Source organism: Nematostella vectensis, chromosome 7, assembly GCF_932526225.1.
Source record: "Nematostella vectensis chromosome 7, jaNemVect1.1, whole genome shotgun sequence".
Taxonomy (NCBI): domain Eukaryota; kingdom Metazoa; phylum Cnidaria; class Anthozoa; order Actiniaria; family Edwardsiidae; genus Nematostella; species Nematostella vectensis.
In genome coordinates, this window is record NC_064040.1 from 4118063 (window position 1) to 4143197 (window position 25135).

The 25135-nt window shown below is 41.0% G+C and overlaps 3 protein-coding genes across 5 annotated transcripts; 2 read left to right on the top strand and 1 right to left on the bottom strand.

Annotated features, from left to right (window-relative positions):
• The first annotated feature begins 634 nt into the window (after positions 1-634).
• LOC116619591 (39S ribosomal protein L40, mitochondrial-like) lies at positions 635-2395 on the top strand. The gene has a single exon (XM_032384515.2). It carries the CDS (start codon positions 884-886, stop codon positions 1397-1399), a length of 516 nt encoding a protein of 171 aa, XP_032240406.2. The 5' UTR covers positions 635-883; the 3' UTR covers positions 1400-2395.
• LOC116619609 (abscission/NoCut checkpoint regulator) lies at positions 1939-8166 on the bottom strand. The gene is made up of 12 exons (XM_032384549.2): positions 8153-8166; positions 7172-7355; positions 6642-6763; positions 6110-6176; positions 5486-5728; positions 5186-5290; positions 4640-4790; positions 4179-4255; positions 3901-3949; positions 3731-3795; positions 3204-3367; positions 1939-2813 (listed from the first exon to the last, which is right to left on the bottom strand). Exons 1-12 carry the CDS (start codon positions 8164-8166, stop codon positions 2738-2740), a joined length of 1317 nt encoding a protein of 438 aa, XP_032240440.2. The 3' UTR covers positions 1939-2737.
• LOC5514974 (serine/arginine repetitive matrix protein 5) lies at positions 7380-24619 on the top strand. Of its 3 annotated transcripts, none has more exons than XM_048730015.1 (22): positions 7380-7518; positions 8858-9911; positions 10292-10375; positions 10628-10703; positions 12572-12753; positions 12843-12938; positions 13840-14048; positions 14402-14466; positions 14548-14993; positions 15506-15701; positions 16825-16976; positions 17246-17321; positions 17581-17619; positions 17908-18002; positions 18096-18765; positions 18873-19369; positions 21930-22015; positions 22588-22708; positions 23093-23144; positions 23211-23266; positions 23790-23826; positions 24174-24619. In XM_048730015.1, the coding sequence occupies exons 2-22, from the start codon at positions 9798-9800 to the stop codon at positions 24284-24286; spliced, it is 3462 nt and encodes a 1153-aa protein (XP_048585972.1). In that variant the 5' UTR covers positions 7380-7518; positions 8858-9797; the 3' UTR covers positions 24287-24619. The 3 variants fall into 3 exon arrangements, with proteins under 3 accessions (XP_048585972.1, XP_048585974.1, XP_048585973.1); XM_048730017.1 differs by lacking the exon at positions 7380-7518 and adding an exon at positions 10020-10044 and having other exon boundaries at positions 9797-9911; XM_048730016.1 differs by lacking the exons at positions 7380-7518; positions 8858-9911; positions 10292-10375; positions 10628-10703; positions 12572-12753 and adding an exon at positions 11582-12228.
• The last annotated feature ends 516 nt before the right edge of the window (positions 24620-25135 follow it).

Genomic DNA, 25135 nt, shown 5'->3' on the forward strand with positions numbered 1-25135 from the left:
TGTACAGATACGTTCGCACTGTGAACCTAACTGTCGTTGTTCTTGCTAAGGAAAGAAACAAGCTCTTAGTCTGATTGCAGTATTGTCCATAGGGTTAGGTGGTCGCGCGCCAAAGCACTTCGAGGCCCGCTCCGTTACTGCTTAGTTTGGCTTTTCATATCAAGAAAATTCAGCCAAAAATTGTCGTTTTTGCCAAACTCGGTTACTTCAATATAAGGAAACGAATATATTCCTTATTTGGAAAAGCTGCATACGATTCTTGTCATTTTTAAGGTTGTCGTATCGCAGGAGCTTGGTTAACTTTATGACTTGTAACCAGAAGAGAAAAACAGTGACTGTGACCATCTTTAGTCTATAGAGAACCTAAAAAGAAACAAGATTCCTCGGTACCAGACCCCCTAAACGACAACGTTTTCTTCATATGGGGATAAGAGATCACTTTATTGAAACTAAGATAAAAAAGGGGGAAAGCATGGAAGTAATTTTGTTTCTTACTTTCTACTTAGACAAACCTTGGGTACGTGTATCATTTGCAGTAGTGCATAACGGCAAAGCTAAAATAGAAACTCTTTCATTTAAGCACGTGTCGTCTATAAGCTTCTTTCCAAATCTCGCACAGAGCTTTCTGTCACTCGTTTACTTTGCTCCACATCATGATATAGGGCAACGAACGACACAGAAAACTCTCCGCAGGAGGAAAGAGGGCACAGGGATACTTGTCAGTAATATTTACAGCATTTTTAGATGGGTCTCTAGCTTCCCCCGACGATTACCGACTTCCGTAGACTGTTCGGGCTACGCGAAAAAAATCATTGATTGGGAGGCCTGTGCTTACTTGAGCCCGTGTATATACAGGCAGTGGTGCTGCTCATAAGGATCCAAGATGGCGTCCCGTTCGTTGTTCGTACGAGCGACTGCCCTATCAGTTCGCCTTTCCATGCCAGGTCGGCACGATCCAAACGTCAAAAAGAAATCCAAGCAGTTTAAAGATCTGAAGAAGAAAAAGGTGCCGAAGATTATACGGAAACCAAGTGAAATAGTGCCTCCAATCGACCCGGATTCTCTGCTAAATCCGGCATATTTGGAATCGAATAGACAACGAGCGAAGGTAAAACTAAGCGAGGAGGAGGAAGAAGAGAGAATACTGCTGTTGAAGGAATGGTCACGGTACAAGATGCAGCAGCACAAAGAGGATTTACAGCGATTACAGGAGCAGGCGAGGTGCCGGGAGGAGGCGCTCAAGGAACTCAAGAAAACCTCAGAGTTTTTGTATAAAGAAGCAATCAAAGCAGACAAAACTTTGTTCCCCTTACAACTGAGGGGACCGACCCACACTCCACCCCTGACGGGTTATATTGCGCCTGATTTAGATCCCGATGTGAAAGGACAAGGAATTTGATAACCCACACCACCCTTGACTGGTTATATTGCGCCTGATTTAGACCAGATGTGAAAGGACAAGGGATGTTATGACCCACACCACCCCTGACTGGTTATATTGCACCTGATTTAGACCAGATGTGAAAGGAGAAGGCATAAAAGAAGCATTCTTTTACTTAACTTCCCTAACGACAAATGTCTGCTGTTTGTCTAGGAAATATGGCTAATTTATTGTCAATTGAAGTACCAAGTGTTCATTAGCTGTATTTCTGCGGGTGATTGCCTGAATGTTCAGGTTCAATATATGTGCTAGTACTCATCAGACAAAAGCTTTAATTCAGACTCTCTTCTAATCAAATACATTGACTGAAAGAAGCGAACAAGGGTTTGAAGTGATTGTTTGTATGCATTGGCATGAACCTGGCTATTATTGGCTGCTGACACTTAGGGTAAACCCTGCTGGTAATGAATAAATTAAATATTTGGGGAAGATGCTTCAAGATGCTACAGACCTTATGTGTCAGGCTTTGAGACATTTGGCACCAGAAAATGCATCTGCAGCAAAGTTGTTATTTTTTTTATAAACAGGCTACAATTAGTAGGGCTTACATTTACTTTCAGAGTAGGCGGTGGAGAGTGATAAGTAGGGGGTGAAGGTTATTTAATCTTTCTTGTTAAAATAAAACTTAAGTCGAATTTAAAAGAAAAAGTAGCCGGCGCTTGGTGGGAAATAGCCGGCGCTTCCGCCGGCTGCCGGGTCCTGATGAAACCTCTGAATTAGTATTCTTTGGATGATGTTCAATCAGCAACAGCTATTTTTTTTTCTTAGGTTGGGGTGACATATGCTGTCCCCTCTCGAAGAAAGCTAAAAGTTTCATAGCAGTATAAGAAATATTTGCCTGGAAAAAATACAGATAATTTGTAAAACAAAATATTATCAGAGCAAAAAGGAACTGTTACTTTTCTTTTTAGCAAGTTAATGCTGGTATTGACAAATAAAAGAAGCTTTTGTGTATATAGTTTCCATTTTGTCACATTTACCATAAATGCTCTATTAACATTGTTTTACTGTCAATGCAGATGTTTTAAATCTTTTTAAACAAATTTTATAAAAACATCAGATCATTGTTGCACATTGACTCTAAGAAATCATTTTTCATGAAAACCGAAATTAAGATGTTAGAGAAAAACTGAATGCATCACCAACATTTTTTAGGAACTTTCTGCCATAATGGCTTTACAATATTTTGTACAATCTTACAGAAATACTGTTCAATATATATTTACAACTGCACTAGCTTACAACTTACTTAAACAATTATTTAATTCTTTGACATGACGTACATGGATGTATTCATCATCTCTTTTTGCCCTTTTTAGGTCTAAAACTGGACACTTCGTGGTCATCATAGTCGTCTTTGCTGTGACCTTCCCTAAAATGATAAAAATACAAGCTTGCAAAGAAGTGTAGAATATTATCACCTTACTAGGAGTAGGATATCTCCATATTTCACTATTTAATGTATTTATTCTGTAATTTAACTGGTTTGCTGCAAGCCACAAATGATAGGAGCTAGAAACCTCTTTTTCATGTGTTGGTTGCAGAACCAAAGATATTTTACTCCTTCAATTTTTTTTCAATAATAAACTGTGCAATCAGTGTTACTAAGGTAGGGATTTCAAGTTTGATAAAGAGGGGGGACTAGGCGGTCTGAAAATAAGTTTGAGACTATTATTTCAACTCAATAAGGAGGGGAGGTATCTACCCCCTTGTATCTGCCTCTGAATCAATTCCATCAGCTTATTCTTTGAATGACATGTACCTATAACATCTTTTACAATACAAGTCATCATCACAGCCATGACATCTCAACACTGCATTGGCGTTACAGATACAGCACCATGGCAACTCGTCGTCATCACTGTCAGCCTCATAATCTTTGCTAAAGGTGCTGGTGCTGGACTCGTTATGTTTGCCCTTGGAAGCCTGTGTGCACAGGAATAAACTGTCATGACATAAACTATTTGACTGCACACAGCTAGGGAATTGACTGGTCATGGTGGTATGATTGTCCACGCAGTATTCCAGGACAAGAAATGTATTTGCCAGGTTATCCAGATTCTTGCCCGTCATGCAACAATGAATTTGGCTAAAAGATCGTCAAATAAGGAAATCAATTAAATAATAGATGGTCCAGGAATTTTTTTTTTAATTTTTGGGTTATGAAGGCCAACTGTCCTAATTCAATGTAAAATTCCTTATTTATCAAATACTTTAATTAACAAAAATAATATTACATATATTCACTGTTAATGTTTTCACCTATAATGTTTCTTTTTTGATGTTTACCTTCCCTTTCTTCAATTTAGGGGGATCCATTGAGTTTTTACTTTGATTCCCTATTGAAGATGGATCTGTAAAAAATGATTGAATGTATTTGATCCTAACCAAAACAATCACTATCCATCAATATCACAAGACCATCACCAAAATTTACAGATTATATTTTCAGTACTCACCATAACCTAAAGATTCTGTTTTGTCTTCAAGCAGAGCTTCTCCAAGCACCTGTCAAATAAAAAGACAGTGTCTGGTGATCACTGCATTTTTCACTGCCATTTAAATGTACATTTTCCCAATTAATAAATGTGCTACTTAAATTTATGCTAATTGCTGATCATAAAAAAACTCATAATGCAATGGACTTACTGATAATGCACCAGTAGTGGTAGCCTTGAAAAACCTGTTTCGTGTTTATGGGTTAGGCTCAAAGCATGTTCAGTCTCTACAGCACTACCTGTTTCAAATATCTTCTGTTCATCTCTTCCTCATCATCACTATCAACATCCATGGGTGCAGGAGTCTTGTAGGAACCTATAAAAAAGCATCACTTACATACTCAAGTATTAGCAAATTATTTACTGCCTTGTGGGTTCCTGGAGTTTTGCATAGATGTCAACTCACCCACATTAGGCGGGTGCTGTATCACAAGATTTTGGACCTCGTCACAAGCCTAATGTTTGTGAAAATGTTCATACATTCTCTGAATTCACCTGTATTAGCTCTATTGGAATTTTTCACATATTTCCTGTATTCATCTGGTTTCACAAAATTTCTGTCCAAGTTGGGTTGACAGCTATGATTTGAAAGGACTTCATTTGTCAATTTTTCTTTTTTTTGGCAAGGAGCTTATTTGGGGGAGGTGCCTATTTCAGGGACATGTTTATTCAAGCAATTAGGTAAAAGTACAAGACCTACTTGGATCTATGTCCTTCAGCTTGGCTAGCCTAGCTTCTATGTCCTGATCAGCTAAAGCGGTGGCCCCCTCTAGTCGACATTCCTCTTCTGCTTTCCTTATTAGCGCATCAACTTCATCTTCCTCGTTTAAATCTTTGGTGGGGGCATCTGTCTGCAAATGACCATGAAGTCAAAACCATGAAGTCTATCTCTAACAGCTGTCCACCCATCCATCTTGCAGCTGTTTGTTTATCTGTTTGTTGATCCATTTGTCTGGTATATTTTTGCCTGTCTGTCTATCCATCCTTAGTAAATATGCACTCAAAAGCTTTCATGATTCCTGCAACCTGATGGGTTGGCTAATAACTATTATTCAGTGATAGTGAAAAATAGTTTTGCATTTGTATATGCCCATTCATGGATATTGTACATATCTGTCTGTCTGTCTGTCTGCTTATCTTGTATGTTGCTGTCTTGTTCATTTGTCTGTCTGCTTATCTTGTATGTTGCTGTCTTGTTCATTTGTCTGTCATATCTTTGGTCTGTCTCAGCCTACTTCCTACTTACAGTGTCTATTCCACCTCCGCTGTCTACAGCACACTCATCCTTCATTTGCTTGATAAGGTCACTGGTCTGCTCTGTCTCAGTTTTCCTTGGCCGTGGCTTCAGAAGCTAAAATGGTCAGAAGTAACTCAAATCACTGTGTAAATGATCAATGCATATTTTCATGCAATACCTTTCAAACATGACCATTTTCGCAAATAACATTCAAACATTTATTGCTTGTATATTTGCACAACCAAAATAAAACTTAAAAACACCAGCAATAATTTCCAAAATTATTTATACTAGCTGAACTTATCTCACATCTGATGATGGCTGCATGCTGATAGCTTTTCTCCCTGTCAGTTCCTCAAACTTCTTGCCAATGTCTGCATCTGTGCCCCTATGCTGGCCATCATCTTTCAGTTTTTGTAGTCTTTGTTGTATCTGCTCATCAGGGTCACATTGCGTCTTGCTGTTTTTAGTAGCACTTGGCGCTACTGCTCCATCTTCTTCATCCACTGGAATATTCATCACAGCAACTTTGACTGAAGAAGATTTTATTGTCTGCAACAACAATGATATTAAGGATAACTTGCAAAGATTCAAACCCCAAGGGGCATTATATTGTTATTTCAGACCCTTTGTGATACCCATATACCTAAACAGGATTCAAACACAATTTTTTTACATCAATCAGAAACATAATAGAAGCTTAAAACTAATGCCCAAGGTGTGAGTAGAAATTATCATGGACACAAGGAGACCACAAGGATTTACAACACCGTAATTGCACACATTTGATATAAAAAAAGAAGTTTGATTGACAACATGCTATTTTGAAAGGAGTTAGGGATTTTGGATTCTAGAAAGGTGTGCAACAACAACAGCTAGCCCTGAGAAATGGTCGATAGCTCTTATTGCCACTCCAGCTCTCTCTTAACAGACCTGGTTTCCCTGACTGAGATCATTTAGACTCTGCTTCTCAGATCCTTTGTTGTTGGCATTCGATGGTCTGCCAAAATAAACAGTGTAAAATATGTAAATGACTCTTAACTGTCAGTAAGCATTGCTCAAGGTTTACCCAGAGAAAATTCAAAGATCTCCTCACTAACCAGCCCCATGACTATTTTCTTTTCAGTACTGGGGAAAAAATAGGCACATGGAGAGGATGGCTTTCTGCTTGAAACTCTTGCTTTTCAGTGTTGCAGCCTATTTCAAGAGGAAGACATTTCAGATTAATTGAGATTTAGGGCCATGGCAGTAATGTTTAAGTATAGCTGTGGCCCTAAAGCTCAATTGATCTGACATTTTCTAGAAGTATCCCAGAATTACAATAGAGCTACAAGTCTTTACTTGAAGCATCATAATCCAAAACACAATGCTCAAGGGAATCATATCAACTGATTAAATACCTGAAATATGCACGAAACTTCATCCTTGATTTTATCAAGTGGAAATATTTTCACAGTTTGCATACCTAGTAAGCTCCTTATAGCATTTATCACACACTTTTTGTTTTTTGTTGCCTTTGTTGGGTAGCACAATGGTCTTTGTGGTACAAAAGTAGCAGAACAACCGACCGCAGTTATTACAGCCATGCTGAAAAAAACAAGTTAAGTTATTGTTGTGCTTACAGAAGTGCAAACAGAAACAGAAATGGAATGGTCATACTTACTTAAGTAAGCTTAAATTTAGCCTATTCACTAGCAAAAAAAGCAACAACAAAAATATATAACTTGTCAAGCAAATGGCAAAATAGAAAGAATCTGGCGGAATGATACTAGAGATCTTGGACCGAGATCTTCACAAATGAACCATTTTATGAATAAGTGTAAGCTTAACGATAGCAACTGGAACACATTTTTTTTGCGAGAAATTGACAATCCAAAAAGAAAAATGATGATTATACATAACTTTTACTGTGGCTCACATTTTCTCTGGCCTAGCATTTTTTTAGTGGGTAATATGTTATGACAAATATGGGTTTCATAGTTTATGTCAACAAACCTCTCTCTTGAAAAATCCAAACTCCGCACCACAACCAAAACACTGCAGAGAGGATGCCATATTGGATGAGCGCCCACAAACACTTGGTTCAGCGGAGCATTGCTCAGCCAGATACTTCTTGTATTTCGATTGATGCTTCCTTTGAAGGATTTGATCCCATATTTCTCGAGCATGAAGTATTTTGCTTCAGAAGCATCACCAAATTTCCTGTGCCACTGCTATGTTGAGTTATGTCCGGCAAAGAAAACGAATCGAAACCATTGAAAGATGAAGACGAAGAAGAAGAAGACCCGTACGATGCGAGAATTAATCGCTCGGGGTGTGCGCAGTATCATTTTGCCCTGCAGGTAAAGTTATGATGTCTTTTCTGGGAAAGAAACTACAGTATATCATGATGCGCAATTTTGCAGATATTGGCAAATTGACTTTTATCTTGTACTATATAAGTGGCAAGGAGGGGCTAGTGGGCGGGATTCTTGATTTTGTCAAGAATCCCTGTACCATGCATGAATCAGAATTTACCCACAGTATAACTGGCATTACATAGAACCTGGGCACTGGAGATTTATTCAGTAAGAATGCCCCATTACTAATAGGGCATTAAAATTAAAATTGAAATTGAAGAAATGCAATTAAAATTGAAGAAATGCTTTTGTCTTTGTGAGCAATTGAGCCCTAGAAACACACCTGTACCCACCCCTAGTAATGCAATTTTAACCATCCCTTGCAGCACAACTGTTGCTACCCTTAGAAACACCCTACATACTTAAACTTTTCCTACCAATGTATCTGTACCCACCCCTAGAAACACCCTTTCACCCATCCTTAGTAATGCACCTATACCCACCCCTAGAAACATACTTTAAACTTTTCCTATCAATGCATCTGTACCCACCCCTAGAAACACCCTTTCACCCATCCTTAGTAATGCACCTATACCCACCCCTAGAAACACCCTTTCACCTATCTTTAGTATTGTACCTGTTCTCGCCCATAGCAGTGCCCTCTTACCAATTCTTAGTAATTAACCTGTTTTCACACATAGCAATGTACCTGTATTCATAGGAAGCTACAGTAGCGGATCTACGGGGGGAGGGGGTTTAACTCCCCCCCCCCCTTGGGCTGCCTTTATTTATTGTTTTCATTCTGTCTGTTCATTCCAAAATCATTACAAAGGCAAAATAATGGCAAAAATTATTGGCTCAACCCCCCCCCTCCCCCGGCTAAAAGCTAGATCACCCCTTGAACTAGGTGTTCACCAAACACTGTTAGTCGATTCTGCCAAATTTTGGTCTTTAATAAGAATTATTCAGGGCAGACTGAAGAAGGTAAATCGTTACAAGCTATTCTAGAACATGCACACTTTTCGCATGTGGTTGTGATATTTTTTCATCTCGCGCCACTAACTTGATGTAAATAAGCTTGTAACAATTTACCTTCTTCAGTCTGCCCTAAAGAAGTCTTACAAAAATTTGGAGGAGTCTGCTAACAGTTTTTTGTGAACAATATTTATACTCTGGTTAAAAAACACAACTATTTGGGTATTTTGATTGATTCATAGGAAACTAGGTGTGAAGGAGGTATAGAGGTTTTGTGCATATAGAATTGAAGAGTTAGATGTTTTTTATCTTTTACATAAAAATTGTTGCCATGGTTGCACTTTGCAACATTCTAAATTGATCTCAGGACTGTTGGCATGAATACCAAGACTGGCGAAAATGTCAAAAGCCGATGAAGGATTTCCGAGACTGCATGGCAAGGCAACAAGCACAGGAGAAGGAAGGAAACAACAATAAAAGTAAATCATAAAAGCAAATCCCACAGTGACAGTTAGCTTGTGGGTTAGAATGTAAATAATGCACCTTGAACAATACATAGAAATTAACTCCCATGGTGTTACTTTTTACCACCGCATGGAAGCTTTGTAGAATATTCAAAATTTTGTCTGGAATGTATAAAACATGATTAAAACACAAGGTATTTTAGCTGCTATGTTTTTGTTGATTGTTTTTATTTTACTTTTTTTTGTTGTTGATTGTTTTTTTTTTTTTGAAGGACTTATTTTATTTTGCTTTGATGTTTTGATTGAGGTCTTTCACCACCAAGAAATGTAAAATTTGGTTTTATTTTGATATTACCACTGTTTCATTATTCTGTGACTTTATCTTCAAAGTTGTCTGGTGTGGTTTACAAAGAAAAAAATATATATATATATGCGAATGGATCGTGCTATTTGATATACGAAATAATATTCGAATCATGAAATATTCGGAGTAATCGTATTTTCATTTTGGAAAATATAATAATATGCAAATTGTTGGCTTGGGGACCCTTATGGTAATCGATAATCGATTAACTAAACAACCGGTGAAATACAGTGCCATCCCTCAGCTGTGCTGGGATAAGCAAGATTTTCCTCGACCTCTCCTCGCTCTAGGCATCGCTGGGATTCATGACTGGCACATATAATACTCATGAATGCGCCAGGATAAAGCCTAGATGTCATGGCGGTATATTAGCGTTGCGTGGAAAGGGTGAAGGCGTTCGCTGTTTTGATGGAGAGATGAGAGTGTTTGGCGGATGATACCATGATTCCCCGTCGCTGTCAGCGCCTTGCGAGGACATTATGAGCGATATTCCCCAGGCCTGGGCTCTTATGAGTCCCAGTGGACATTACTACAAGGTCTGCGAGCCTAACTTCTTTATCGGAAGAGATGAGAATCTGGATTTAACGCTGAAGGTAATAATTAATGTGATGGTTTTTCGCTATTTCGTGCATCCTTGTCAAACTAAATCCATGGGAAAAAATTTCCGGGATGTAAACCTCCTACTTTGTATACTCCATTATTTCATTGATGCAAAGATAAAACACAGTAAGTAATTTTCTCTAAATCTTATTATAATAGAGTCCCAGGTCGATGCATTGGCGAATACGGTTTTTTATTTTTTTTATTTTCGCGCGACCCTTGGTAAACACATTCGTTTTTACGCGCCAAACCAAGCGAAACGGTATCGAATTTCACTCAAACTTTGAGCTCGCTTTAAAATAAAATATTTTATGGTGATTAAAGTAATTGCATCTTTGTTTTGATGTGATGAATATGTGCTTTGCATCTGCAGTCTCGAAGTGTGGACAAAAAACACGCTGTCATAGCGGTCAGAGATGGGCGCTATGAATTATACGATATGGACTCTTTGAATGGGGTAAGAACAAAAACCTTTCAGAACATATCTTAATGATTAACATCCCTGCAATATTTCATGGAGGTTATGTATTTCCTCAAGAACGCTTATATATTTTTTATCTTATTTTATTTTGTTTTGAATCAAAAAGACATAAGAATTCTCCCTTGTCAAACAACACTGTCAATCTAAACACTTGAATGGTATACTTTATGTATGCATTACCGATTGCCTATTCTTTTCATTCAGGTTGAAAATATTGTTATTTTACAGACTTTTGTGAATGATCGGAGAGTCAAGGGCAAGCCGGTTCAACTTGGTTTGAGGGATACTGTGAGATTTGGATATGATATCCTTTTTATACTGCATTTTTGGTAAAGTAATGTGTAATGAATCATCCAGTTTCAAGTGAAGCCATTTCTTCTACAAAGTTGACACCCCATAGAAGCCTTATTAGATAGATAAGCATTGCATACTATGTATTTCTATACCCTGAAAGGGATTTAAATATTTTTTTGTTTCTTGGAATTGTTTGTAAGTGTTATGATAATTTACCATTTCTTTACATAGCAGTTTATTTATTGTTTACAAAATTTCAAGCTTTTAAACATGGAAATTGATTTTTTTATACCCACAGACTAAGAATAGAATTATCTTCTTATTTTGAATAATTAAAAAAATACTAAATTTTTCTTTAGACTGGACATTTTTGTAGTTTGACCCTTGTGGACCAGTAACTCATATTTTGTCCTGGTTTAAGTGCAGTTTATACAGTATTCATGATATTGCTCCAACATGTAAACATAGATGTGTCCTGTTGTGTCTGTGCCATGTATAGGGCCAATAGGTATAACCATATTGGTACAATGCTGCCTATAATAATGAACAGGGCAGGCAGGTGCCATTGTAACAGGTGATAAAAATCTTGACAATTGTATTTTGCATAAATTAGATTACAACTCCCCATAATATACACATTTTCATCAAACTTGCACATTCCAAAAATAGGTCACCACAAATCAAGCATTTTCACACTTATCCACATTTTTCACACATAATTATCTGGAGCTTTCTAATTTTTATTTCCTGTTCCAGTGTTTGATTCAATCTATTTCCATAGCCCCCCAATCTGAGTCTTTGTTGTCTTTGTGAGGCGATATTTTTAATAATGTGATAGTGCTGGAGTGTTTCCTTTGGTTTTGAAATAGCTTCAGCCATTTAGGCCGTATAATTACCAAAGGACCTTGCTATGGTCTAAGTAATAGCAGCATCTAGGATTCAATGTCTCTTTGGATTCATTAGAAAATAACTTTCATAGTTCATATCTTGAAAGCACTTTGCAAAAGGCAGATGGTGGTATTTGAATTGATTTCCTTTAAAATGCTGATATACTGAGCACTGTGACTTGGGCAGTGTGTTCTTTTCTTATTACTATGAACATGTCACAACAACAGACTGTCACTCACTCAGCATTAAATAGTAATGAGAACCACCAGTTGCTTCTTAGTAATCTAGTCTACTTCAATGGAAGAGCTTCCTTCACTGAAAAGCAAGGATTTTTCGGGGTTTATCAAGCCAGTGACAATTGTACAAGGATGATATTGCTTTGTGTTAGAGTTTGTTGTGGGATGAAGGTTCTCTTTGGTCCAAAATGGATTGGAATTGAGGAAGATAGGACCTTGTGTGATTTACTACGATATGCTACGGGTGATGAGTTTGCTGGAAGGAAAATCCAAGTTGTAGTCTCTAGTGAGAATGCTCTAAAAGACATCTCACTGGCAACACTCTCTGTGCCTGTTACTCAGCTAGAAGAAAGTGAGAGCAGAATTGTTAACTTTTTATTGAAACCAGATGAAGAAACTGATCTTAACAAGGTAAATTGTGGTCTGATGTATTGTTTACTTTTATTGTTTGCTTCATCTGATCAAATGCCATCATCTGAACTATGACACATGAAAAATAATAAAAATTCTTCTTTATGTGCTTTATTAAGAAAGTCATTCTTTTTTTTTGTTTAAGTGTAACACTGTAAGGTTTGACTCTTTTTTTATACATAGCAGCATTCTAGTTGATAGATGCAGAGCAAAGCTTGTTTATTAAATGCTACCATTTTGTTTCTATAGAAATTAGCTACCAAATATTCTTATTTCACAACTGTATTATGTGTAGCAAATCAATATATTAAAAATTGGAAAACGATCCTTAACATTAACCTACATATGACAACATATAGAATAGACCTATATCCCCAGGACAACCAGCCCCACCCTACCCGGGACAGTCTGACGTACCCTGAGGGTCATCATTATTGTGATGTCAATCAGAACCAGATCAAAAGAAATGATGAAAAAGGTTATGAACCCAGGGATGGGTTCCAAAGGCAGCAGTCATCTGAACAGGTTGAAATGCTGGGCTTGGAGCGAAGGGTTATTCTAATGGCACTAACAGCATTCCTAGATTTGTCTCTAACAGTCATCTTTTTACACAGACGAGCTGTACCCAGCCTGAATCCAGTAATCCACAGCAAACCCCTCCACGTGAAATGCAATACCACACCCAACCAATGTACCCCCCGACCCGCCATGTAAATATGCAGAAATTTTGATAAGACAATAGCTATTATAATTATTCCTTCGTTTATTATACAGTATTCTAGGTACAGTGGAACCTGGATTTTACGATGACCTCAATTTACATTGCTGATCCTTTTTCCCTGGGAAAATACAGTGAAATGTATAAGAAACAATATTGGATACAAGGATACTCTTGATTTTACAATACAAATCTGTTGTCCCAAGCGTAATTTTAACGCTACAACAATGTTTTTTCTCCCGAGGCATATCGTAAAATGTTCCAGATTCCACTGTATTATCTAACTATTATCATTATTCAGCAAAAAAGTGTCTTTTTTCCAAGACTTTAGACTTTCAAAATGAATTTTTTAACAAGGCAGGCCTTTAACAGGATTTGCAAATGCGGATCCACTGGCTACATGGGGTGATCTACATGGGCGGATCTAGCTTTTTGCTGAAGGGGAGGTTTGCCTCGGTGACAAAAGGGGAGGCGGTAATCATTTTTTTGGTACATATGACTTTCTGGTAGCCCAAAGAAGGAGTTAAAACCCCCTAAACCCTTCCCCTAGGAACGCTTTTTGGGCTTATATATTGTATACAGTATGCTTCCCTGAATCAGCAGATAGAAATTGATGCTTGGTCAATTACGTAACAACTTCTGATGATTTTTTGATGGAAAACATGAAAAAAATATTTCAAAATTGTAAAAGAAGTGTGTCTTTTGAAAGTTTATTTGAGCATGTAACTGATAATTTAGAGCTGATGGCCTGTTAGATAAGGCAGATTATTTTGGATTCTTTTGTCTTCTGTCGGTTGAGGTTTCTGTCAGCTCAACGGAAGTAATGCGATTGCGGCTTTAACAATCTGACCAATTTCCCTTTTAGGTTCTAACAATTGCCTTGTATTCCATAGATGATAAATCACCATCCTGCCCACTACCCCCCACATGGATATGCCCCGCCTTACCACCCATCTATATCACAGCGGCATCACTGTCCCTGTCCACAGTGCACCATGGATCCAACAAACCCCCATGGTAGCCATGGCGATCATATGGTTCCTGGGTATTATGGTTACCATGGCTTCCCTTATTATGGACCTGTGCAGCAAAACATCGAACGGTGAGGGAGGGGATTGGGGAAGGAGATGGGGTGAGGGGAGGAGTTATGGGCGGGGTAGGGGGTTGGCTGATAGGGGAGGGGAATCATTCATAAAATAAGTTGTACTATCACAGTACACAATTGTATGAAAAAGAATAGTTTACATATCTAAAAAAATATTTTCAACAATAAAAATAATGCCCAAAATATTGTACCAAAAACTAGTTGGCTGACTCAGTCATAAGACAGAAATTTGGCAGATTCTATTTTCTGTATTTTCCATAGTATATTACAATTTGTTTATCTAAAATTATAAGTGACAAGTAGTGGAATGGCTGTTGCCTCCAGTTTTCTTAACGTCTCTTGCCCCACAGGCCCACTATGCCAGTGGAATCTTTGATATCTACCAGGCCACATCCTGAGCAAAGGCCAGTGTCAGGTGAAGTGCAGAAGTTTTGATATTGTCTTTTTGTATTTTATATGTCTCCCTGTTTATTGAAACATGTTTGTGTGTGTTTAGTGCATGGTGATCAGTATGAATCCATTGTTAAAGGCGGTACCCCTTTGTATGGGCAGCCTCCCTGGTGGCGATGGGGCCCTGGCGATGACAGTCTTCGTGGGGGGACTGCCGTCAGTCTTTCTGACAGGGGTGACTCAATGGCATCTCAACACATGGTCACTATGCGACCACAAAGACATAATGAAGACCAGTATAAGAGACACACTATTGGGACTGTTGCTGTCCTTGAGGATTCACATGAGAGAGTGCTATCACAGGTCACACCATGGCAAAATTACCATTCATTATCAAGTAGCCCCAGAAGAGAGACTATTCCTGCTCGTTATGACAGACCAGACAAAGGTGCCTGGGAGTATGCCATGCACAGGGAGGCCATGGATGACAGAGGGCAGTTTGAAGATTGTGATACAGAACAGAAAAGACAAAATGGCAGACAAAATCGTCAGGTAAACAGTGCATTTTTCTTTATTGGATTGTTTTTTTCACAAATGCAATGAAGTACCATTAGAAAAGAAGAAAATTGCTGTAAAAGTATGAAGCTTCCTCACATTGGGACTGTCCAGAATAATGAGGTGTCTTTATTAAGCAGGTTGCCAGAAGCTCTTCTTGCACACAGAGTAGAGAGATGCTACATAGTACTTCATTTCCCTTCTCTTATAGCAATGATGTCCAATGTTTGTGCCTTTTGCATGGGGCTTAAGGTGCACTTAAGTCATTTACTTTTACTCAGATAAACTTGCACTTTCTCAGTGGCAAACTTAGTCGTGAAAATAGTCTCTGTTGTTGTGAGCAGAATAAATCCAACACCCCTAAGAAGGACATAGTGTACCAAATCCAATGTCAAGTTTACAACAAATTGCTGACACTACACATTTTGATATTTTGATGTTTTTTTTGCTTGGAGTCGAGCTGGTTCAGTCATCCACAGTTAGCTGAGTATTGAATTTTTTTCTTCTAGTCCATGGCATTTGAGATTCCCATCATTCCTGAGTATGGTGAGATCCCTGAGAAGCCTGTGAGTGAGAAGCCAACACGACTGAAGGGGAGCAGTAAGAGTGACAAGAACAGAGCAATCATCCGCAGCAAGACAATCACCAAGAGCAGGCCCAGGCCCTTGTCAGACACAGAGACTTACTCTAAGAAAAAAGGAGCTGGTATGTGAGAAATACCTTAGAATCAAACAGAGACTTACTCTAAGAAAAAAGGAGCTGGTATGTGAGGAATACCTTAGAATCACACACAGACTTAATCTAAGAAAAAAGGAGCTAGTATGTGAGAAATACCTTAGAATCACACACAGACTTACTCTAAGAAAAAAGCAGCTGGTATGTGAGGAATACCTTAGAATCACACAGAGACTTACTCTAAGAAAAAAGGAGCTGGTATGTGAGGAATACCTTAGAATCACACACAGACTTACTCTAAGAAAAAAGGAGCTGGTATGTGAGGAATACCTTAGAATCACACAGAGACTTACTCTAAGAAAAAAGGAGCTGGTATGTGAGGAATACCGTAGAATCACACAGAGAATTACTCTAAGAAAAAAGGAGCTGGTATGTGAGGAATACCTTAGAATCACACAGAGACTTACTCTAAGAAAAAAGGAGCTGGTATGTGAGGAATACCTTAGAATCACACAGAGACTTACTCTAAGAAAAAAGCAGCTGGTATGTGAGGAATACCTTGGAATCACACAGAGACTTAATCTAAGAAGAAGGGAGCTGGTATGTGAGGAATACCTTAGAATCACACACAGACTTAATCTAAGAAGAAAGGAGCTGGTATGTGAGGAATACCGTAGAATCACACACAGACTTAATCTAAGAAGAAAGGAGCTGGTATGTGAGGAATACCGTAGAAGCACACACAGACTTACTCTTAAAAAAAGAAGCTGGTATGTGAGGAATACCTTAGAATCACACAGAGACTTACTCTAAGATAAAAGCAGCTGGTATGTGAGAAATACCTAAGAATCACAGAGACTTACTCTTAGAAAAAAAGGAGCTGGTATGTGAGGAATACCTTAGAATCACACAGAGACTTACTCTAAGAAGAAAAGAGCTGGTATGTGAGGAATACCTTAGAATCACACACAGACTTACTCTTAGAGAAAAAGAGCAGGTATGTGAGGAATACCTTAGAATCACGGAGATGATTGTTTTGATAATGGTGTTAGTAGTGGTATTGGTTATGATAGTTGTGTTTGCAGTTGTAATGATGGTAAAGATGGTTATTGCTAACAACCTCATTGTAATAGCAGTTGTTTTTGTGCACTAGGGCGTCGTCTGTCATCAGTCAGTCAAAGGGGTGATACAAGTGAGTCTGAATGTGAGCGCAGTTTCAGAGGGAAGCGATCTTCCCCCTCAGAGGCTGATGGTGTATTTGGCCTGACAGAGATCGATCTGGACAAGGTGCCCAGTAATGGCCAGGTGTGTGATGGAGCCTCTACAATTAAAAAAATATATATATTTGATGTCTTCAGGGTCATAAATGCTCAGGGCTATACGCTTAGCTTAAGAATTTTGACCAGTCATTTGCTATTGTTTACATTTGAAAGTACAACGGTTTATGAAAGAATAAAAATTCCATGACTAAACGTCTGTCAAGTGGTTGGCATTCTTTAAGCTAAAGCACTCAGTCTAACCCTGAGTCAGGTCTTGTTCAATGTTTTTTAAAATTATGTTTCTCTGTTCTTCAGGTATTGTCCTCGCCTGGCTCCATGGTGTTACCCAAATGGGTGGAACAGTGGGCCAGGACCATGCAATCCGGAAATGGTATGGACAGGTTGTTATATATAAGCCTCACATCTTGTGTCCTTTTAGATCTCTAATGAAGTACCAAGAGTTTATTCATGTTATTTAGGGATGTCTTGGATTTATTCGTCTTATTCCTTGTATCCCGGATCTGATTGAGGCCTATTAAAAAAAAAACATTTCAGCCAAATATCTCTATTGTCTTCATATTTTCTGTGTATTTATTATAATGAATTGTTTCGCTACACTCAACTTTCTAACTATGTGCTTATATTTCTAGGAGGAAAGGAAAGCGCAAGCTCACCTATCTCAAGACCAGGTTTGTATCTGCAGCATGTTTTTTTAAAAGATTATTCAAAACCTTGCACCCCCCTCTATAACACGTTTCTTTTTCTTATTTTGTAGCGTGATGAAAGCAGCTTACTATCTAACAAAATATATATAGATAATTGTTCTAATAAGCACTTGGGTTTTATATCTAGATCAAAATCGCTTTTCTATAACGTGCTAGAATCATATCAAAACAAGCTTTCGACGATAAAAAGGTGTGACAGCTAACCTTCAGCCCCCCTCGTCATAGAAGACATTCTTTAATTCTTCATTTCAGAGAGTGACGGGCGCACTAGGGGCGTGTCAACTGGGGCCAACAATACGCAAGACTCAAGGTCATCCACACCTCGCACACCAAGGTCAACCCAAAAGGTAACATTTAAACCCTTCTTGCTGATCAAACACCGACAATTTGTATGTCAAAGGAAATATAATTACTCAACAAGACTCGTCCTTTCTTTACAGTCCTCTACTTTGGATAGACGACGCACGGCCTCACCTGCTTCTACCCATAGCAACACCAGATCCGCGACATTACCAAGAAGCTTCCGTAATCGTACACACGCAACCTTGCGCTTGCGTATGTCTGCCGGAAGTGACGCGGACACGAGAAAAAACCTGCGTGCTCGTAGCATGGTGAGCACGACCTCCGACGATAGTGAGGGCGAGAGGAGTGACACGTCCTTCAGTAGCCACCAGACCACCCCTGAGAGGGAGGGCAGCGTGACCAGGCGCATCGCACATAGGCCAACGTCAGCCCCTGTCACCCTCCCACGGGGGAACAAGACTACCATGTTGCGTGCGCAGAACAGCCGCGAAGCTCTTAAAACGAATAGCAGCTCAAAGGCGAGCAAAGCTAAGCAAAGGCACTCTTCCGGCGGTAGCCTAAGTGACGACAAGACCTCTCATGCCAGAATATGGACCCCTGGTACGACGAAGACAAAACCGACGACGCCCACAAGCTCGCATAAGATGTCAAGCAGAAGTAGTACAGCGGAGGATGTCCAGCGCAGTAAGGGTTTGTCTCAGGCGGATCTAGACACCCAGGCTGCGGTGGAGGCGCTTTTTAGTGCTTCACTTCCGGCGGACTTTCGGAGTAGCAGGAACGAGTCGACAAATAAGACATTTGTTTTAGGTGAGTGTCCAGACCTCTCCCCCTCAACCCCAGATGTAAAGGGACCGGGGCTTGTAATATTTGTGAATCTATTAACCAATCAGAATGGTTCTCATATTTGTTTCTAGATGAGGGAGACCAGCAGGCTAACATGTCGTCATCCGAAGACACTGCGCAAGAGGAGCCAGACAGCACAAGGAGATCATGTGATCCCCATAACGCACATGATCGCAACACAGGGAGCTCGTCGTCTTCCGATGTAGACAAGTCCTCCTTGATAAAAGCACTCACGAAGTTTCAAAACGACAAGTCTAACTCCTCGCTTCCCACGTGGTCCAGGTCGCCTGACCATAAACAAAAAAGCATGGAAAAGTCTAGAACTCCGAAAACAGTGGATAAATCCGTGATTCCAAGAAATCTGGAAAATGTTCTTGGAAATTCTCAGCAGGACAAAAATGCACTCAGACCTGTGTCCCCGGACTCTTTGGTGTCAGTGCCACCAGCCGCCTCACCCTCCCCTCCCTCCACGCCACGCTCGTCCGCTAAGAAGGCCCTGAAGGACAGAGTGCATAGCTGGTCAGCGGGCTCCTCCCAGTCAAGGCGCACATGGGATGTCACGGAAAAGGTGACAAAACCAGCTCACAGAACCACTACACAGAACCAGCACACACAAAAACACCCACAGAACCAGCACACAAAAACAACCCCACAGAACCAGCACACAAAAACCACCCCGCAGAACCAGCACACAAAAACCACCCCACAGAACCAGCACACAAAAACCACCCCACAGAACCAGCACACAAAAACCACCCCACAGAACCAGCACACAGAACCACCCCACAGAACCAGCACACAAAAACCACCCCACAGAACCAGCACAGAGAACCAGCACACAAAAACCACCCCACAGAACCAGCACACAGAACCACCCCACAGAACCAGCACACAAAAACACCCACAGAACCAGCACACAAAAACAACCCCACAGAACCAGCACACAAAAACCACCCCGCAGAACCAGCACATAAAAACCACCCCACAGAACCAGCACACAAAAACCACCCCACAGAACCAGCACACAAAAACCACCCCACAGAACCAGCACACAAAAAACACCCCACAGAACCAGCACACAGAACCACCCCACAGAACCAGCACACAAAAACCACCCCACAGAACCAGCACAGAGAACCAGCACACAAAAACCACCCCACAGAACCAGCACACAGAACCACCCCACAGAACCAGCACACAAAAACCACCCCACAGAACCAGCACACAAAAACCACCCCACAGAACCAGCACACAAAAACCACCCCACAGAACCACCACACAGAACTACCCCACAGAACCACCCCACAGAACCAGCACACAGAACCAGCACACAGAACCAGCACATAGAACCAGCACACAGAGCCAGCACACAGAACCAGCACACAGAACCAGCACACAGAACCAGCACACAGAACCACCCCACAGAACCAGCACACAGAACCACCCCACAGAACCAGCACACAAAAACCACCCCACAGAACCAGCACACAAAAACCACCCCACAGAACCAGCACACAAAAACCACCCCACAGAACCAGCACACAGAACTACCCCACAGAACCACCCCACAGAACCAGCACACAAAAACCACCCCACAGAACCAGCACACAAAAACCACCCCACAGAACCAGCCCACAGAACCACTACACAAAACCAGCACACAGAACCACCCCACAGAACCAGCATACAAAAACCACCCCACAGAACCAGCAGACAAAAACCACCCCACAGAACCAGCACAAAGAACCAGCACACAGAACCACCCCACAGAACCAGCACACAAAAACCACCCCACAGAACCAGCACACAAAAACCACCCCACAGAACCAGCACACAGAACCAGCACACAGAACCACCCCACAGAACCAGCACACAAAAAACACCCCACAGAACCAGCACACAGAACCAGCACACAGAACCAGCACACAGAACCACCCCACAGAACAAGCCCACAGAACCAGCCCACAGAACCACCCAACAGAACCGCCCCACAGAACCGCCCCACAGAACCACCCCAAAGAACCAGCCCACAGAACCACCCCACAGAACCAGCACACAAAAACCACCCCACAGAACCAGCACACAAAAACCACCCCACAGAACCAGCACACAAAAACCACCCCACAGAACCACCCCACAGAACCAGCACAGAACCAGCCCACAGAACCAGCACATAGAACCAGCACAGAACCAGCCCACAGAACCACCCCACAGAACCAGCACACAGAACCAGCACACAGAACCACCCCACAGAACCAGCACACAGAACCAGCACACAGAACCACCCCACAGAACCAGCACACAGAACCAGCACACAAAAACCACCCCACAGAACCACCCCACAGAACCAGCACAGAACCAGCCCACAGAACCAGCACATAGAACCAGCACAGAACCAGCCCACAGAACCACCCCACAGAACCAGCACACAGAACCAGCACACAGAACCACCCCACAGAACCAGCACACAGAACCACCCCACAGAACCACCCCACAGAACCAGCACACAGAACCAGCACACAGAACCAGCACACAGAACCACCCCACAGAACCAGCACACAAAAACCACCCCACAGAACCAGCACACAAAAACCACCCCACAGAACCAGCAGACAAAAACCACCCCACAGAACCAGCACACAAAAACCACCCCACAGAACCAGCACACAAAAACCACCCCACAGAACCAGCACACAGAAACCACCCCACAGAACCAGCACACAAAAACCACCCCACAGAACCAGCACACAGAACCACCCCACAGAACCAGCACACAGAACCAGCACACAGAACCAGCACACAGAACCAGCACACAAAAACCACCTCACAGAACCAGCACACAGAACCACCCCACAGGACCAGCACACAAAAACCACCCCACAGGACCAGCACACAGAACCAGCACACATAGGCACCACGCGGAACCACCACACAGACCTGATTTTGCCCTGTGAGCGCGCTCTTTTTGGCGCTTTCCTGGTATTCAGACATTTGAGAGTGACTCGCCTTTGTTTTGTTTTGTTATTTACCGCTACTATATTACTATTGTTTCCTTAATCTATGTATACTACTGTTTCCTGTTGCACTATACTTATCTAATCTAGATGCTACTGTTTCCGCCTTTTTAGCCGGTGGAGGATCTCATGCTGGCGTCCATTCACGCCTTCACCGTCGAGCTGCGCTTGGCTTCGGAGTCAGCCTTATCCAAAGTCAGGTAAAATTGCCCTACGCCAAGGATAGTAGAACGCGCGCTCTTATTGGTCGGTAGAACGCGCGCTCTTATTGGTCGGTAGAACGCGCGCTCTTATTGGTCGATAGAACGTGTGCTATTTTTGGATAACATACTTAGAAGTGTGCATACTTTCACGATTTAATGGCGATCGTTACGCGATCACGCATGGCAAAAGTCGAATAAGATATAGGCGCACTGTAGAGATCAAAATAGATATCATTAAATCTCTCATAAGTGCAGACGACGTTTTAGCATGTCACGAAAAACAATCATGCGACTCGATTTCGCCGCGTGTTCTTTTTCGTTCAATACACGCGACATGCGGCGCTGTGGCGTCATCTATGCATAGTGCGGAGATTAGTTTGCGTAAGAGCCCCTTCCAGGATAAAATAGCTGTAAAATATCATATAGTTGTCGGGCTATGGTGAGTAAGTTCATACAAGCCTTTTGTTTATACCAAGAGCATAATGTATCATATCCCTATATCTGGCTCACGTGCGTACTCATCTACTTTTTCCGCCGTGATGTAATCGAAGTACACCTTGCTGTTTCAGAGCGCTGTACGAGCAGAATACTCATGGCAGTAACGGTGTTGCCAGTGGCAACAAGTCATCCACAGCGGGCTCTGAGGAAAAGCACACGAGCTCTATTCCCGACTGGAAAAGCTCGCACGCGGTACGAACACCTTATAAGCGGGCCTAGAGACTGATATGAACAGATAGAGACCTTACAGAGAAGCGGATAAACCAGTTCGAAGATGACGAACCAACGCCCAGACGGGCCCCCGGAAGGAGGGAGACTGAAAAACAGGCGGGCTGACGGACGTATAGACGGACGGATGGATGGTCGGATTGACAGAGAAATAAAACGGACAGGCGAATAGAAAGGCAGACAGACAGATATTGATGACGGGTAGACGGCAGGCAGTTACACAAACACACCGACGGACGGACAGACAGGAAAACAGACATACAGACATGCTTGGCACGAGTTGACAAAAGCGTGGTCAGTAAATCATATTCATAATACCAACACTTACAGTGACTTTATATTCTTTAGGAGATAGCGGGGGTTTTCCGAAACTTGAGACGCGTGGAATTCAGTCTAAAGAGTAAGTACACTAGAGTTTAGTTCAAATATCTACGATTAACGTATAATCGATCGTTTGTTTGTGTAGCAATGGATCAAGCGCTGAGTGTACTGTGCACCGAGCCTGCTGACGAGGTTCCCAAGGTAAGGCCACGTCCATAACATTCACCCATCTAGTAGCCTGTTGCGAAACAAGTAGGGGACTGGGTCAGAGTGGGGGGTGGCTGGGTCAGACATTTTGGCGAATGGGATTGTGGGATCGTTTGGGTGGACTCCGCGAGTACCACGATCCATCAACCAGGCATTAGAACCCAGTCCACAACTCATACTCATACTGACGTATTTTGCCCCTGCTATGGTCAGGCTCACACCTTAGTCAATCAACCACTCTTTTATTGTTATTATTTTGTTAATGAGACAGAAACTTCGAGTAAACCACCAGAACAATGCCACGACGGTTGCCTAACTGAGCTATTTCATTACTGTGGCGTGCAACTTGGCTTCCCATAGCTTCTGAAACGTACATCACACATGTCTGCATATATTTTTTCGAACTAAACATTCGGCCCATAGAAATTTATTCCAATCCATGTGCAGTCTAGAAATCTCTCATTGGCTTCTTTTGTATGTCACCTAGTCCCTCAACCTCGTGTTATGTCTTTTTCAGGAAAGAAAAATCAGTGTAGTTGAGCGAGTGAATAAAAGTAAGTATCATTTTTTCCTGTCAGCTGTGGTTTATGCTGTGGATAATGTTTATTGTCTCAGTGTGGCCACATTGGCAGTTTTAAGTAGCACGATATAAACCAATGAGAGTGCGAGAAAAATATCTGATTGACGTGAACTTTATTAGCCAACCAGAGCAAAGGAATGCACGAGTTAGTGCGCATGTGCGCATCAAAGCACGACAGAATCCTCCTTGTCAATCAAATCCTATTCTCGCATGATCATTGGCTCTCGGACGTTAAACTTTGTGTAAGTGGCCACGGTAGCGCGTGTCACAATAGAAAGAAATTCAAGTTTCATTTATAAAAGATTTTTGGTTACTGTTTAGGCCCCCATAAATGGCAAGATTTCAAAGTCCGCGCTCGCAAAGCCTCTTGGGCTGTTGAGCATCGAGACCAGTTCCCAGTTCCTTCATCCGACGAAGATGACGACACTAGCTAAAGACTAGTGACTAGTTCCAGTCACCTTTTCCGACAATGATAAAGACACTGGTTGAAGACTTGTTATGTAGCTTCCACATCACAGAACAATTAAAAGAATCCACAAAGGTGTTGAAATAATGCCTGCAATCACCATAGGGTCAAATGTCTACAGCCGTTTGCAAGTAATGGGCACAGAGAAATTGATTCTCCATGCCGGCTAGAATTATTATTATTTATGTTCCAAAGAAGTTTCCAGAAACTGATGTGATCTTTCCGTTGACAGATGAGACGACGGAAAATATTTAACTTATTGAACCGAAATATCAATAAACTACGACGAATGTTCCGCGAATGACTTGTTATCTCGTGTTTATTTTTCCTCACTTTGTTTTATAGGGTGGAATTTTTGATATTATGTATGATAGATACTATTTTGTTAAGAGAAAAATCAATATAAAAGCTGTCAATTTATCACCTTGCTATCATTTTCACGGTAACTTCGATCATAAAGACGGTTGTTCAACATAGTTACACTTTTTTTTATAAGAACGTCAAATTTTCAGTTGGGCCTTTCCTATTTTTGGAGTATTTGAAGGTTGAAAATACATGCTCTTAAATTTCAGTGTATACAAATAGTGACGTTATATGAAGTATTAAAAAAAAGGATTACACACGCAATCAATAGCAATGATATTATCGTCGTTATTATGGAACACGATAATAATTCTGCATTTGAAAAGGTGTTAGACTAACAACAATACTTTTCTTCTATCTGAGCCTCGGCGTGTTCTTTTTTAAGAATTTAGTGAAATCTCAGGCTATAAACGTTCTTCCAAAAAAGGGAAAAAAAGAGTATTGTATTACCGTG

Coding starts and splice junctions, on each gene's coding strand:
- LOC5514974 (XM_048730015.1), top strand. CDS start 9,798: ATGAGCGATATTCCCCAGGCCTGGGCTCTTATGAGTCCCAGTGGACAT. Junction 15,702..16,824: donor CTCTAAGAAAAAAGGAGCTG/GTATGTGAGAAA, acceptor TTTGTGCACTAG/GGCGTCGTCTGTCATCAGTC. Junction 22,709..23,092: donor ACTGGAAAAGCTCGCACGCG/GTACGAACACCT, acceptor TATATTCTTTAG/GAGATAGCGGGGGTTTTCCG.
- LOC116619609 (XM_032384549.2), bottom strand. Junction 5,291..5,485: donor GCATGCAGCCATCATCAGAT/GTGAGATAAGTT, acceptor TGACCATTTTAG/CTTCTGAAGCCACGGCCAAG. Junction 3,368..3,730: donor CTAAATTGAAGAAAGGGAAG/GTAAACATCAAA, acceptor CTGTGCACACAG/GCTTCCAAGGGCAAACATAA.
- LOC116619591 (XM_032384515.2), top strand. CDS start 884: ATGGCGTCCCGTTCGTTGTTCGTACGAGCGACTGCCCTATCAGTTCGC.